At 39.1% G+C, this 15,178-nt stretch overlaps 1 protein-coding gene across 5 annotated transcripts in view; it reads right to left on the bottom strand.

Moving 5' to 3' along the window:
- vps13a (vacuolar protein sorting 13 homolog A) overlaps positions 1 to 15,178 on the bottom strand; it is a 43,353-nt gene that overhangs the window by 9,807 nt on the left and 18,368 nt on the right. For 4 of the 5 annotated variants that reach the window (XM_085425654.1, XM_085425656.1, XM_085425655.1 and 1 more), the window contains exons 41-65: positions 14,368 to 14,577; positions 14,127 to 14,270; positions 13,936 to 14,037; positions 13,683 to 13,835; positions 13,337 to 13,595; positions 12,909 to 13,069; positions 11,429 to 11,532; positions 10,967 to 11,279; positions 8,863 to 8,999; positions 8,391 to 8,685; positions 8,169 to 8,273; positions 7,578 to 7,724; positions 7,143 to 7,274; positions 6,836 to 6,969; positions 5,948 to 6,016; positions 3,807 to 3,939; positions 2,893 to 2,950; positions 2,462 to 2,633; positions 1,711 to 1,864; positions 1,382 to 1,528; positions 1,154 to 1,235; positions 984 to 1,053; positions 606 to 720; positions 371 to 484; positions 119 to 264 (exon numbers count right to left, since the gene is read on the bottom strand). In XM_085425654.1, the coding sequence (XP_085281780.1) occupies positions 119 to 264; positions 371 to 484; positions 606 to 720; positions 984 to 1,053; positions 1,154 to 1,235; positions 1,382 to 1,528; positions 1,711 to 1,864; positions 2,462 to 2,633; positions 2,893 to 2,950; positions 3,807 to 3,939; positions 5,948 to 6,016; positions 6,836 to 6,969; positions 7,143 to 7,274; positions 7,578 to 7,724; positions 8,169 to 8,273; positions 8,391 to 8,685; positions 8,863 to 8,999; positions 10,967 to 11,279; positions 11,429 to 11,532; positions 12,909 to 13,069; positions 13,337 to 13,595; positions 13,683 to 13,835; positions 13,936 to 14,037; positions 14,127 to 14,270; positions 14,368 to 14,577 (3,656 nt within the window). The remainder of the gene's footprint in view (positions 1 to 118; positions 265 to 370; positions 485 to 605; positions 721 to 983; positions 1,054 to 1,153; positions 1,236 to 1,381; positions 1,529 to 1,710; positions 1,865 to 2,461; positions 2,634 to 2,892; positions 2,951 to 3,806; positions 3,940 to 5,947; positions 6,017 to 6,835; positions 6,970 to 7,142; positions 7,275 to 7,577; positions 7,725 to 8,168; positions 8,274 to 8,390; positions 8,686 to 8,862; positions 9,000 to 10,966; positions 11,280 to 11,428; positions 11,533 to 12,908; positions 13,070 to 13,336; positions 13,596 to 13,682; positions 13,836 to 13,935; positions 14,038 to 14,126; positions 14,271 to 14,367; positions 14,578 to 15,178) is intronic. The other variant, XM_085425657.1, reaches the window with a different exon arrangement.

The following is a 15,178-nucleotide window of genomic DNA, read 5'->3' as shown; positions in this document are numbered from 1 at the left end:
GTCACATTCAGCCAAGAAGCAGGGTTGGAATCACCAAGAACAAGTCACATGGAAGTAATTTAATGCTAATGGATGGCACATGCATGCTGTGTATTTGAGCCTTTTTCTGTATTCATACTTGAAGACAACATCCTGCACATCAGTGAGCGTCGCGCCGATACTCTTTAGCAACAGATTTAGCGACTGCACAGGGATCAGTTCCGAATCTCTCTTCTGCTTCAAGCCATCCTCTCCGCCTGTGCTCAGAGAGAAACTCAGGTGCAGCTGACAAAAAGCACAAAAACATCAGCAGGCGTTACTATGGCAACGGAGAAATCGCAGAGATCAGTTCAGACACTATTTGTTTGACAGAAACTGCATTCGCACACACCTTAATGGGGGAAATGTGGAAGTACTCGTAGAGGCTGATGGGAGATTTGTCAGCAGCAGAGACATGGTTCAGTTCTGTCTTTATGTTCATTATGTCCTTTTCAAACAGTTCCACCTGGAGCATCAGGAGAAAGGCACAACAGCTGTTGAGTTAACTGAATTACTGACTAACTGAATAATCATAACGCATTCTGAACAGAAAGGTAACGTTGTGTGTGTCAATGCGTGTAGCCGACCTCCTGTTCTGCGCTCGTTATGCTGTCGTTCTCTAGGGAGAACAGCTCCAGGATGGCGTACAGGAAGCCCAGATCAAGTTTTAGATCCATCTCCTGAATTAAAACCACAAAGTACCTGAGGCGAACAGAAATCAGGACTTAGACGAGTATAAATGAGAGCAAATTTCAGGAGTTAAACTTTCGGTTAACAGAGAATTGTAAGATTTCAGCTCACCCAAATATATTATTGGTCTTAAAAAGGACAAATAATACATTTATTTGTCTGGTAGATCATAATCTACCAGGTAGATCATGATCCTGGCCTCCATATACAATAACAATGAATATCAGCTAGAAAAACATAATTTGAGGAGACAGTGAGAAAAGAAAAACAATTACTTGATGCGTGAGATGTCAGAGTGCCCCGCTGCTCGGGTAACAATGCTGATATCAGTTAGAGGTTTGGGTTCTGTGGAAAAATATGTATAGAGTATGATAATAAAGACGAAAGAGCTAAAATAGTCTATTATTGTAAATAAACAGATAACAAAAAACCTGCATTAACAGACCTGTCTCCATGGCGACAGACTTTGGCAGTTTCACGGGGTAAAAAACGTAAGGGAAGATGGCCCCAGGTAGCTGATTCTGGATCTGTAGAAGGAAAGGACACAGGTCTGTTTAGTGCACAGACCAAACAGAGCTACACAGCTACGAAAAGGCAATTAAGAAAAGCCTTTAGCTAACTTGCTTGATCTTCTTTTTCAATAATTATTGTAAATTGAATAAAAATTTTTCACCTGTATCCGGTGAACTTGGATACGATAGGCGCTCTGTCGTGGTGAAATGCTGTACTCCACCTTCACACCCGGCAAGAAGTGCCTCCTAAGAGGAGCATCACATGGCTTCATTATCTGCATGTCCTGGCCAGTGGGATTAAAGAACACCTGGGAGACAATGACAAAAAAAATTCAACAGTAATGATAATTATCCCATTATCATGTGCAATTTCAAATCCAGTTTTATGAACGAGTTTACATGCTATGTGGATAATCTAAAACCAACTATTTTCATTTGCTTTTATCCACCATTTTCATATGACAGAATAAAACTAATTGCAATATTTAACCTGAAAGCCGTTTTCCAGATCGAAAATTGCCTTGTCTACGGCCCCAGATTCCTGGTAGTCTTTGAACTTGTCCTCCATAATTTCAGCTTCTTTAATGGTCAGAGGCTTCCATCGACTCTTCTTCTTAGGTTTGAATTCCCACACAACATCAGAGCTTAAATAAAAGAGGAAAGAGATGAAAGTCTCAGATTAGTTAAGCAAGAAAACATAATTTATAGATAAAAATTTATACACTCACTTTGTTAGGTACACCTGTTGAACTGCTCGTTAAACCAGCTATCTAATGTGTACATCAAAAGGCGCTTTTAAAATAAATAAATAAATTTTAGGAGTGTAGAGATGGTCATAACGACCTGCTGCATTTCACACCTAGCATCAAAATAAAAAACACAGGATTTAAGTGATTATTGTTGTCAGATGGTGCCACACTGCTGATCTACTTGGACTTTCCCACGAAACCATCTCTAGGTTTTTCAGAGAATGGTCTTGAAAAAACAAACAAAACAAAAAACAACTGAAAATATAAAATGTCTTGTTAATCCCAGAGGCAGGAGCAGAATGATCGACTCCTTCCACCTCATAAAAAGGCAGGAATAACTCCAATAAGCACTTGATTTAACCAAGATCTGCAGATGAACATTTCTGAGTGCAGAACAAGGCTTGAAACAGATGGGCTACATGGCACCTGCAAATTAGAGTTTACTTTAATTCTACTTTAACTATTTATTAAGCAAACACAAAAGCGCAGCACCTTGTGATCCCAATGAAGGCAACCTCTTGGTTGGTGCTGTTGTTCACCAGCGATAGGCCCACATGCCGTAGTGTCAGGATGATTTCCTGTTGAGCAACCTGCACCTTCTCATTGTCACAGAGCATCTTGAAGACCCGTCGCTCCTCAGTGAACAGCACAACACGCTGGAGACCTTAGAACAGATAAATAAAATAAATAACACACATTTCTTTTGTAACCCAAAGGAAAGTTGTTGTTCATTACCATTACAAAATGAATCAGGGATAAATAAAACCTTAGAAATGAGTCAGACTTGCAGTTCATAACGCCAACATCCTGCCAGAAAACTGTGTTTTTTTAATATATATATATTTTTTAACAGTTCTAGAGATTATATTACTACAATATGGCAACAATTAAGCACTGGCAGATTTTAGATCATTCAACTTTACCTTCATAAAAGGAAATCACAAAAAGTTTGCCCTCCTTGTTTACGTCCTCTCGCAGGTCCTAAAAGACAAAGCGTATAAACTTCAGTATCTTTAATCTTTATTTAGATACTCTTCCATCGAAAGGAGCCAGCTGAGGTGGTTCGGCCATCTGACATGGATGCCTCCTGGGCGAGGTGTTCCGGGCATGTCCCACCAGGAGAAGGCCCCGGGGCAGACCCAGGACACGCTGGAGAGATTATATCTCTCGGCTGGCCTGGGAACGCCTTGGTATTCCCCCGGATAAGCTGGAGGAGGTGGCTGGGGAGAGGGAGGTCTGGGCCTCTTTGCTTAGGCTGCTGCCCCCGGGACCCGGCCCCGGATAAAGCGGAAGAAGATGGATGGATGGATGATCCAGATTTACATGATCTGTATCTATACAGTTTTAAACTAAAGGTAATCAAATTTATGAACGATTCATCACCACCAATAACATATTTACAGTTATTAACAATGAATTTGCAAAGGTGATACTACTTTACTACTTTTTATTATCTATATATATTCACGGGTTACTGTAAGGTGTGAAGTACATGAATAGGTGCAAAAAGTCTCAGCAGTCACAGGGTATCTAAAAACCAGCAGGTTCACATTCAGTAAGCTCATAATTACCTGCTTTCGCAAACAGTACAGCCTTTTTTCCCCCTCAGGATTTCATTTATGAATGAACCTATGATAGACTTTTAATATGCAAATCTTAAAGTAAAGCCAGCCTAATCAAATTTATACCTAAGACAGCAAATACTGCTTTTTTTAAAAAATACGTTCAGCAGAAACTGATTTTATTTGGGAAATGTAAGATATTTGTTTTTGGGGGGAAAAAGGATTACTGATAAACATTATTATTCAGACAGTTATTATTCTGACACGTGCAGTACCTCTTCACTCTTTAGTGTCCCAGAGTAAGTGCTGCATTTCCAGGAGAGCGCTCGTGACCCAGTGGGCTCAGTCCAGGTGTAGTACACAGCTTTCCCAGCCTCCAGCTCCTCATGCTCCGCCTTTTTCTGAGAGCTGCATGTACACAAACCCACCAAGACAGACACATGCCGTATGTATCAGCAACATGAGTTAAAGCTACCAAAAATGAAACAAAGCAAAACAATTATTGACTTTGAAAATACAACAGAGCCCCTCCACCACAATCAAGGACCATGCCAGCAATCATTTTCTCTGAGTTGTCTCTCAGCCTGCAGCAGCAATTTTCATCAAAAGACAGAAATATGTCACCCAGAGGTCCCCAAATTCCTGGAAATAAAAGGCTCAAATATGCACGTTCACATATTAGTGAGGATTCTGAAACAAATATTCAATGGATCATAAAATGAAGACTGAAGGAAGAAGTGGCGAAGCTGGAATCTACAAAAGGGTATAAAAAGCACTAGTCGACAGCACTACAGGAAGAAGCAGGTGGTGTGATTCCTTTGGAGGAATCCCATCCAGTCAGCAGCATTCACATTTTTCTATAAGATCATAACACAGATGAAAGCAACACTGAGTAAATGGCTTAAGATTTGTATTCTGCTCCTTTAGATCTGTGTAAATTTCCGGTAGATCAGTAAAAAAAAAAAACTGGGTAATGGTGTAGGTCTTTTATAAATAGAAAACTGAAACTGTGACAGTCAGTGGCATTATGTTATGTACAGTGGAACCCCGACTTACGAATACCCCGTTCCACGAAAAATTCAAGTTACGAAGGCACTGAATGGCAATATTTCTGCCCGTGTTACGAAATCCGCTGGCTCTGATTGGCTGAGCCTACAATGCCCACAATGCCTTCCGAATCATGTGACAACCCCTTGGCTTCTGTACTTGCGCTTCGCTGTTCCACTTGAATGACGTATTGTTGTTCTAGTTAGCAATTAGCCTATCGTTCAGCATCGCCTCACTCAAAAGGCGCAATGGGTGCTTCGACTTACGAAAATTTTTGACCTACGACTTACCCTTGGGAACGAATTAATTTCGTAAGTCGGGGTTCCACTGTACTTAAAAAACAGAGTTTGAATATGGCAGAAGTAGGCCATGATATACACTAAAAGGAAATATTGAAAGTACAGTGATTCCTAAATACAACTAATATAACTTTAGTTAAGGGAGCAGAGTACAGAGGCAAACTAGAATCAGAGCTCAAAGGATCTTTTTTATACTTCGGTTTATCTACACTCATCCATCTGACCACACTCTGCACTCAAATGAACCATTAATGTAACATCGAGAACAAACCATGATTAGCTGCTGCATCGTTTGCATATTTAGTTAACTCTGGTTAATGATTGGAGACATCTTCGTGATATACTTGATCCTTCCTCTTGGCTTCGCCCACATTCCCTCTTTCATTTTTTTATATACCCACTGTTTTACTTACTTATGTGAATTGTATAAGAGAAGCTATAAAGAAATTTGAAGTCCCACACCTACAAAACTGTGGTTTCTATAGGTCTCGAAATCTGCTGCCAGAGATCAGACACCTAAATATTTTTGGAACATCAGGTATTCATCATTCTATGTTAACCTGAGCTATGCTCCTACAAGTCAACATGCAAAGAGCCACGGTACCAGATAATGAGTCCGAAATTTTTCAAAGATCTAGCTCAATTATTTTTCTAGACGATGGCATTTTAAATCTAGCCTTCAAAAAATGATGTTAGAAAAATGTCTAAAAACACCCCTACCTTCTTCTATTTTTTTAACTAATGACAGACTTGAGGTTTTGCTAAACTCTTTCCACTGGATTTTTTTAGGCAAAGCTTAGATGATCCTGTGGGAGCTAATATGAAACCACCCATGCGTTACTCATAGTGCAGTTTAAATAACCAAATGTACTGATGTGTGTTTAAATTGTTTTTCTTTTACCTTTGTCAAAGTTTACTAGACTGATTACTTCCTATAGGAAATAACTTTTCTCTGGTGATGACAATGTAACTACACTGATGGTTCTCTTTTGTAATTCCTGTTCCTCATTTCTATCTTTATTTTGAGTTCAGAGTTTGTCAGAGGAGTTTCCCTTTTTCATATTTTCTACCTGTCCTCCTCCACTGAGAAGGAGAGGTCAAGTATCTCGTCAGCCACCCACGAGGATTCTGTCCAGACACTGCATGACCCACAACACACAAACAAACTGCTATCAGCAAAAATAATCACAGGCAATTATTATTAACTTAACTGTTTGAGGCAACTGGAACAGAAGAACAATATTGTTACTCAACAAATATGCAAAGACACATGTCAATAAAACATGGAAATGGAAATGTTTTGCGTGACGAAACCTGTAAAATTAATGGCTGCTGTTCATAAAACGGATAAAAACAAGACACAGAAATAACTAGAACACTAAGAAAAGGTTTTATAAGTACATTTGCCACAAAAATATCCTACTTCTGGATAGAGCACCTAATATTAGGGTGAATGTGGCACACACAAAAAATCTAACTGAAAAGAAACATTTTGCATTTTGAAAGTATTTCAAAAACACAGTTACAGACAACACCAAAGATCTACACTAATGCTAACAAACAGTATGACAGAATATTTTTAAAAAAAAACACTTTAACTAAACACTGAAAGTCCCTAGGAAACAGAATTTCATAAAAACAGTTTAAACCTCAGTGACAGGGGCCTAGAGGCCAGTTTGCAACCCTCTGGCAACCCCTAGTTGCTAAGGACAACCGGTTGACAAATGGTTGATGGAGGTTTTTGGCTGTAGCTGAGTGAAATCAGTTGCAAAGATAGTGCTCAACAAATACCCACGTTGTGATTGCTTTGTTCACTAGTAAGCTGTTATGGTTGCAAATGGTCTGAATGGAAAACACCAACTTTTCTGCAAACAATTGCTGTTAGTGAAACCTAAAAAAAAAACAAACCTAAAACATTTTCTATATTTCCTTTTAACTGTGCCCCTTGGTTCTCTCACCTCTGATGGAACTGAAGAGTCAGATTTTTAGTGTGGTTGATGATGAGGAAAGGGGCTGCGCCATCATGGTAGTCAGAAAATTGAATAGTGGCCGAGTGTTCCGACAGATTCATGTCTACTATAATCCCACCCGCCTACACAAAAGAAACAAGCAACAGTCTGAAAGCCGTAATACAAAAAGGCATGTGTGTGAAAATCATGTTAATCACCTCAATTACACATTATGTAAAAAAACAAACAAACAAACAAACAAAAACAAACTTATATGCACACACAAATATTATTAACTATGTGCATTTCTGCTTACTTTGTTGTCCAGATGTAGCAATAAGCAGTTCTCTGGTCGTTTGAAGTCGATAGTCACTGGAGGCGATAAGGAAGCTTCTACTTTAATTTTAAGCTTCTTAGTGTCACTCTCAGGCCAGAAAGGGATGGCTGACTAAATGTGAGGAAAAAAAAAACAATATGCTAAATGCTTCTTGTCAGATTATCAGTAGGTAAATACATTTTAAAACTTTATCAAGACATGATCTTTAAATAAAGCATTTTTATGCACAAGAAACCTTTAGTCACATTAAATTTATAGAAATCAATAAGCACACATGTTCAGTTGTTACATCACACCTATTTATAAAGTTAAATGTAAGAATACCCAGGATCTTGTGTCTATGATATACTCAAACCAAAACCAAGACCTTAACCTGCATTGTTCAAAAAGAGAAAAATCTGAACAGGCTCTGACCTCTTCTGGTTTTGCCTCAGTCCAAGTTTCTTGCCCGTCTTCGCATATGAACACACTGTGCTTAGTTCTGTTGACCAGCATGTAGAAGGGCACAAAGGTCACAATGCGGGTCAGACTGAAACTGCTTGCATCGATCTTCACACCGACCTGAAATAAGACAGAGAATAAGACAGACATATTACATGAATACAAAAAAAGTACATATCCAATACACCTGCCTCTTTGGATCCTCTGCCTCCATCTCACCCTATCCCTCATCTACTTTCCCTCTCAACATTTTCACCATTCCACCTGCCTTCCTCTCATCCACACAAATGGATTTGGTCTTTCTCCCACTGACTATCATTCCTCTTCTCTCCATAGCATGCTTCCACCTCTTCCCTACTCTCATTGTAGATCAAAATGCCATCTGCAAACATCACAGTCCACGCCAACTCCTGCCTGACCTCATCTGTCAACCTGTCCATCTCCAGTGCAAACAAGAAGCGGCTCAGAGCCAATCCCTGACTATCCCACTTTTTCTTCGCCAACCTCTTCCTTTACATATTTTTTTCACATTTTTATATAAAGAGATAAAATTTCAAATCTTACCAGATAATCTTTGAATCTGCCTTTGCATTTCACATCCCCGTGGCTCCCAACTGTGTCCAGAGAGAATTCATCAGATAGTTCACTTTCTGAGATCATAAGACGAACCTGGGGGAGGAAATAATTTAATCTAATAAATGTACTGAACCACTGGGACCACTGTGAACAATAATCAAACATGTTTCTTTTAAAGAGCTTTCAGTAAGACTGACTTAAAATAAATACCTTATTGTTTCGCAAGAAGTACCGAGGCTTGAATGAAAAGAGCAACGGCATCTTGTAGTCCATGGGATGTTTGCGGTGAATGTCATCAGCCTTGTACTGCAACAACCTGTCCGTCTTATTTATCATCCAGTACGGTGAATGGATAGCAACCACCATCTGCCCCAGATCATATTTAACATGAACTGCTATATCCAGCTCAGCCCTCTTCCTCTCCACTGCATCTCCATCTTCGTCTGCATCCTCTCTTAGAGACTTGAACACAATGAAGGTGATCTCTTCCTGATCACTGTTGAGTCTGTACAAGACAATAATTGTTTGTTTGTATCAGAAATGTGAAACAATTTAATGGAGACTGCATGTCTCTCCTATAAATATAACTATGCATCAGAATTTTTTTGTCATGTTATTTAAGATCAGCATACAATAAATAGAAAAAATGTGTCAATAACAAAAAAAAGAGATTAAGTCACACCTATATACAGAAGACCAATCCTGAGCCAAGTACTCAATCAAGCGAAGATCAAGACTTGACTGGTTGATGACTCCAGTGTGAAGCTGAGCAGAGTGACCAGGGTCCAAAGTAGCCTCAGGTGCAGAGATTCCACTGTTCTGTTGAGCAACAGGATGAAGAAAACAAAAGGTGTCTCTGCATTTGAAACTTCTACCTTGCTGCTTTCAGTTCATGCCAACTTGTAAAGAAAATACAATGGTTGGAAAAAAAAAAGTCCCCAGTTACTTAAATTAAGATAACAGAGTTCCATATTACACATTTTTGCTATATTTTTTTCCAAGTATAAAATGAGACATTTTAAATATCTAAATGTGAGTGAATTTTCTTATCTTTCAGTTAAAATTTCTAAACAGAAATGCCAGCATTGGACAAAACTAGGTTTATTAACTATTGCTTGTTTTTTGGGTTTTTTTGCTGCATAGAGTCAACAGATTTTTTTCCTATTTTGGATTAATGGAATGAATATATTTACTTCAAGTTACCATGTAGGAAGCTGAAAATGTCATATATAACTAGTCTTCTGCAGCTTAATGTTACAGAAGTCTACAAATGAGGTGTTAAATACATACTAGATATTTGCTGTTGTACACAGTGGTCCCAGTGGTTCAGTACCTTAATGCAGTGGTTCCCAAACTTTTTTTGCTAGGCCCCCCCTTGTTTTACAAGAAAAATGTTCGCGCACGCACACGCACAAACACACCCTCCAACCACACACACCCATATTTTGCTTCATTGCGGTTTATTTCACACCTCAAACATTTAGTAAACAATTAAGCAAATACAAGTAATCTGCAATAAATTACAGGTAGTAATAAAATAAACTACTTACTCTGTTATGCTACGTCCACACCTACACGGGTATTTTTGAACACGCAGCTGTTTCGTCCACACGTAAACGGCGTTTCGAATCACCGAAAACTGAGATTTTTTTAAAACTCCTTTTTTGCGTTTACGTGTGGACGAGGAATACAGAGTTCGTCATGCAACGTCAAAGGTATGTGCCTTTATTCACGTCACGCTGTGCGCGACGTTATTGTTTACATGAGATGAATAGCAGAATGGCAGATAGAGACAAAATACTGTTAATCTGACAATCTGCAGGTTTTACACGCTTACATACACACGCAGTTACTGTCCCTCCATTTAGAAAGGCAGAGGCGTCACGGTGTAATTATTTTACGTGTAGTTTTATTTTATGTGTTTTAATATTCAACATTGCTATCAATACATTTTTCCAAAAATGCCTCTCTGTGCAAAATGGGTTTAAAAACATAAACAGCTGTGGGATACTGTTTGTCCGTGATTTGAACCAGGGAATAAATCCTGGCAGGAGCAGCCTGATGTTATTTGTATCCCTCAGTAACTTTACTGCATAAAGAGCTAACATCTCCAAAATGCCAGGAGTAGTTAGTCATTATGAGAAGTGTTTGTGAACTAAAAATCAAGAATGTGGGATTCTGTTTGTCCATGATTTAAACAGCCCAGCGCTGCTCCTGACGCAGGGAAAACCAATTCTGCAGGGGAGACCTACCTCGGCACTTATGCAGGTGAAACCAAAGGGAAGATATGCTTCACCATATTTTCTAGTCTTTGGCTTAGAATGAAGTTGGTTTGGAAACATATTCAGCTATGCTTCATCTCCTGCTTTGCGTTTGTGTAGGCGCCCCATACCGCGCCCCCCCTGCAATGGCTCTGCGCCCCCCCTAAGGGGCGGGCCCCACACTTTGGGAAGGTCTGCCTTAATGTTTAAACAGTTACAAAATTAAGTAAAGTCATGCAGAGCAATCCCTGCTTTAAAAAAAACTAATGATAAAAGTACAAACATCCAACACAAAGCAGTATTATCCACATATGCCTAAGTAATGTGAATGTGCTGGTCTCTGACTGAGGTCCTATGGTAGCATTACATAACAAAGAACACTTCCCACTTTTAAACAGAGCAAATACAGCTGTAAAATACACACACTATTATTTTATTGAACATTTACTCACATAAACCCACTTTGTATGTTACTTTTCAACGTTTAATGGACTAGCTGAGTACAGATTATTACATGCATCCTACCTTTAGACTGTAGGTGATGGTGTAAGGCAGAAGGTTGCGTAGCAGGATGGAAGGCCACAAGTGAAGCACGAAGGGCACGTCAAAATTCTCCCCAACATCTCCGGTCTCCTTGCACGTCACTGCATCTTTTAATGGCACAATGTTGATGGTCATCACACCACCTTGGTTTCCACGGCGACGGCAGATTTGCTGTAGGCGTTTCTCAGGCTCCAGGTTGTTAATGTCCTCGTAACTGAAGCCTTCTGAGCAATCATACTGCTCACCCTGACTATCATCTGTGCTCTCTATTACTGGCTGAAGGCTCAGCTCAGACCTGTTTGGAGGGTAAGGGCAGTAAAGGTTAGAGGTTATTGTTTTTTGTTGTTGAACAGAAACAGAAAAGATCTGGAAACATAAAACAGAGAGTGAGTGAGTTAAGTTGTGTGCGTAAATATGTGGGCCAATTTAAGCATTTGCTCCTACCTATACGAGTCCAGAGGCACACAGAACTCCTCGGCAGGGAGGGCAGTACCCAGAAGGGTTGGTCCTTCAAAAACGTTGAATGGTATTGAGAAATGATTGATGAGCTGCGTAGTAAAAAACAAAAACAAATTACTGGTTACTGACACTTGAACTTAATCTGAGAGATCTATCTGGGCATATTGGCTTATATACTAAAAGCTACTTATTGGGAGTTCCCACAGTGGGTAGCTTCCTAGGCTTAATTTAGGAGATTTCTAAACTGAATATGCTTCCTGATGCAACCCCAAAGGCATTTGTGTCTCCTCCCGGGATTGAAAAGAGGATCTTTCGCTTGATAGTGAAAAACTAAGAGACAAAGACTTCACTGTGGAGCCACTAAATTGTTCAAAAATGTCATAAATTACATTTAATGATTAAATAAAGGATAGTTGAGTGTCTGGAACATTGATCTCTGAGGGTGCAATTCTAAACTCTAACACAATATATGCCACTCCCTTCAGAGAGCAGTACAGGGTCTAAACAAAATACAAAAAGAAAGGAGTGGGGGGGCCCTTAATGCAACTAAATAATAACAAGGTTTTTTGGCCTTCAAAGCAGAGTTTCAAAGTCATTTCTGACATTGGTAAAAGGACAGTAAGAGGAAGAGACAGACAAAAAAATATACATACATACATACATACGTATGTATGTATGTATGTATGTATGTATGTATGTATGTATGTATGTATGTATGTATCTATATATATATATATATATATATATATATATATATATATATATATATATATATATATATATATATATATATATATATATATTTTTTTTTTTTTTTTTTTTTTTTAATATATTTTTTTATAAATTTCAAATGTGAAATGTTGCCCACACAGCCATCTCCAGGGTTTACAGATGAGGTGTGGAAAAGAAAGTTCCCTGGGCAAAGGTGCCTTGTTGATGTCAGAGGTCAGAGGAGAATGGTCAGACTGCTTTAAGGCAACAGTAGCTCAGACAACTTGATACAGGTAAGATATGCAAACAGCATCTCTAAATGCAGCCACGCTAAACCTTGAAGTAGATGGGCCACAGCACCAGAAGACCATACTGGGTGCAAGTTCCACCAGGATAATGTGCCATGTCCAAAGTTCAAATCATCTCAAACAATATGGACCAAAATTTTAGAGGACTCTTTCGAGCACCTTGTTGAATCTGTTCCAATATTAAGGTATTTATGAAGTGAAACAGAGGGACCAACCTGGTACTAGCATGGTGTACCTAATAAAATGTTTATTAACATGGATATCAGCAGCAGCTACCCCCAAACAAAAAGCTGGAGTGCATTTTGAAAAGAACGTTTTTTTAAATGACTTTTATATAAAAAGGTAACTTTAATTACACTGAGTTTGTAATTAATGTAATTTGAGAGACAGCTCACTGTAATTACACGGGATGATATACACATGATGGGAATGATCATCCTACATACCTGGAAAGGAGAGCGGATCTTGATGTACTTGCTGCCTTCTACAGAGGAAATCTGACAGACCAGGAAACGAGTGACTCCTGAGTTGTTGTGCATTACACTGTACATTCCACGGCCCACTTTGATCAAAGGGATCACACTGGCTGAGGTGTGACCATCTGGAGCTGGAAAAAGAAAGAAAATAGAACGTACAGGCTCTTTCTGACTGGCATGAAGTTTAAAATTTGGTGACTGACAACAACAACAACAACAATAATAACAAACACCGTCAGATATACTCTTAGAGAATAGAGCAATAGCTAATTAGAAAATTTAAAGAAAACACATAAAACATATATTTTTATGTTTTATCTTTGTGTAGTTGGAGATAACTGTAGATATATCATAGCTGTCTGTTTTCAGCATAACCGTGATAGTAAAGTATAACTCACTAGGCTGTATGTAATAGTCTTTTCCACTCAAAGAGGTCATTGCTGAGAAATGATCAGTGTCTGTTGTGGTTGAATAGTCCATTCCGAGGGATTCGCCATTCTGCAGCTTCACAGTGTTAGCGATACTCTGCTGTCCAACAGGACAAAACATCTCACTGTGGCGCACAGAAACTGGTAGGCCAAGACGGTTTTTGACTACAAATGGAGCTTCATCCTTTTGAAAACACTCTGCTGTCTGTTTGGCAGCTTCAGCAAATGCCTGGAGAAGGACAAAAACATGCATATCACACATCGATACACACCTCTAGACAGGTATTTTCTGTCAAGCCTTTGAAAGACTTCTTACAGTGCCCAGGTTACTCAGCATAGCCAGTCCACATTTGGAAAGTGTGATGTTGAGCTGATCTTTACTGTCGATGACAATGACTGTCTTGTAGTCTGGGATATTGGAATCCACTTCATCTGACATTTCTGTGTACTTCACAGGTTTCTTTTTCATCTGGTTAGAGGACAGTAAAGTATTAGACACACCATGTGTATTTTTAAGTATTATTTTTAAGAATGCTATATACATGCAGAATGCAAGTATACATGAGTACCTTCAGTTTCAGCACCCATGGTCTGAAACCATCTCTTGTCTCATCTTCTAAGGGCTCCAGCAGTGGCTCCCACACTCCCATCACTTCATTATAATAGTGAACCTAAAAATAAAATGCATTACTAAATAGAAAAAAATTATGAACAGCAGACAATTTATTAAAAGAACCACATGTCTATTGGTTTGTGTTACCTCTAGGGTAAGCTGACTGTATAAGTTAATGAGCGTGGACCAGTTCTCCACATCTCCCTTGAAGGAGGACTTTGCCAGAAGCATGGGGATGGTGCGATGTCCCACTCCAGCCTCCAGAGTCACACAGATTGATCTGATGTTCACCTGCAATTATTTTGCAAATTCAAATCATAAGTTATTATATGGCAGCATACAGTCAGCTTTACCATATTATAATTTCAGCCAAAATGCTAATAATTACCTTTAGGGACTCTCCCTGTGGTATTAAGCAGGTCACTAATTTGGTGTCTTCATCGTCATCTTCTTCTAGGAACCAGAGTTTGAGCTCCTTCCAACTCTGCTTATCCCACAGGTTCACAGCAACAGGGCTGTCCAGCTTCTCAGGGGTCTCTGCTGTTGGAGTGAGTGCTGACTGGATAGTAATCACGGTGTTGATTATGACTGGAGATACCTGTGCATGAGTCAGACACATGGGAGATAAAACTTAAGGTTACTTGCATAAGCCTGGCTCTCAGAGTAAACAAGACGTGGCAAGCAGCAACAGCAGCCAAGTCAATCAGGTCCTACAGGAATGACAAATCACACCAAACACATTGCTGTATGGCTAAGTGGCATGACATTGTGGCCTATGATGAAGACTTAGGTTCAGGATTAGGCGGAAAAAACAAAACAAAACAAAAAAAAAACCCAGCTTGCGCCAGTGATGGAGAAGTTAGCTAAACACTCCTGTCTATTGAGAATTAAGCTAGCTAGCCCATACTGGATGTTGAGACATGTTGCTACGCCAGATATTTAACTAATGACTGCGTAGTAGGGCAAGCTACTTAAAGTTAAGCGTTTCTGCCCGACAGAAATAAATTTCTTGCTTTTAAAATTTGCTTTCATTTGATACAATTTTTATCAACACGTGCAGATACAGTCCTGTTAGAGCAACAATAATATGCCCCCTTATTATATCCATTACAAGGAAACAAAAGTCTGAAACGTTTTTTTATCAAAAAACTGTATTTCCAAGGTAACACACTGCTGTAACCAGATGTAGGGATTGACTT

This window comes from Rhamphochromis longiceps, linkage group LG12 (genome assembly GCF_057381845.1).
Source record: "Rhamphochromis longiceps isolate RC_006_pf linkage group LG12, R_longiceps_female_GT1.1, whole genome shotgun sequence".
In the NCBI taxonomy this organism is placed as follows: domain Eukaryota; kingdom Metazoa; phylum Chordata; class Actinopteri; order Cichliformes; family Cichlidae; genus Rhamphochromis; species Rhamphochromis longiceps.
Note: the sequence above shows the minus strand (reverse complement) of the source record. Positions and strands in the feature narration are given on the sequence as shown.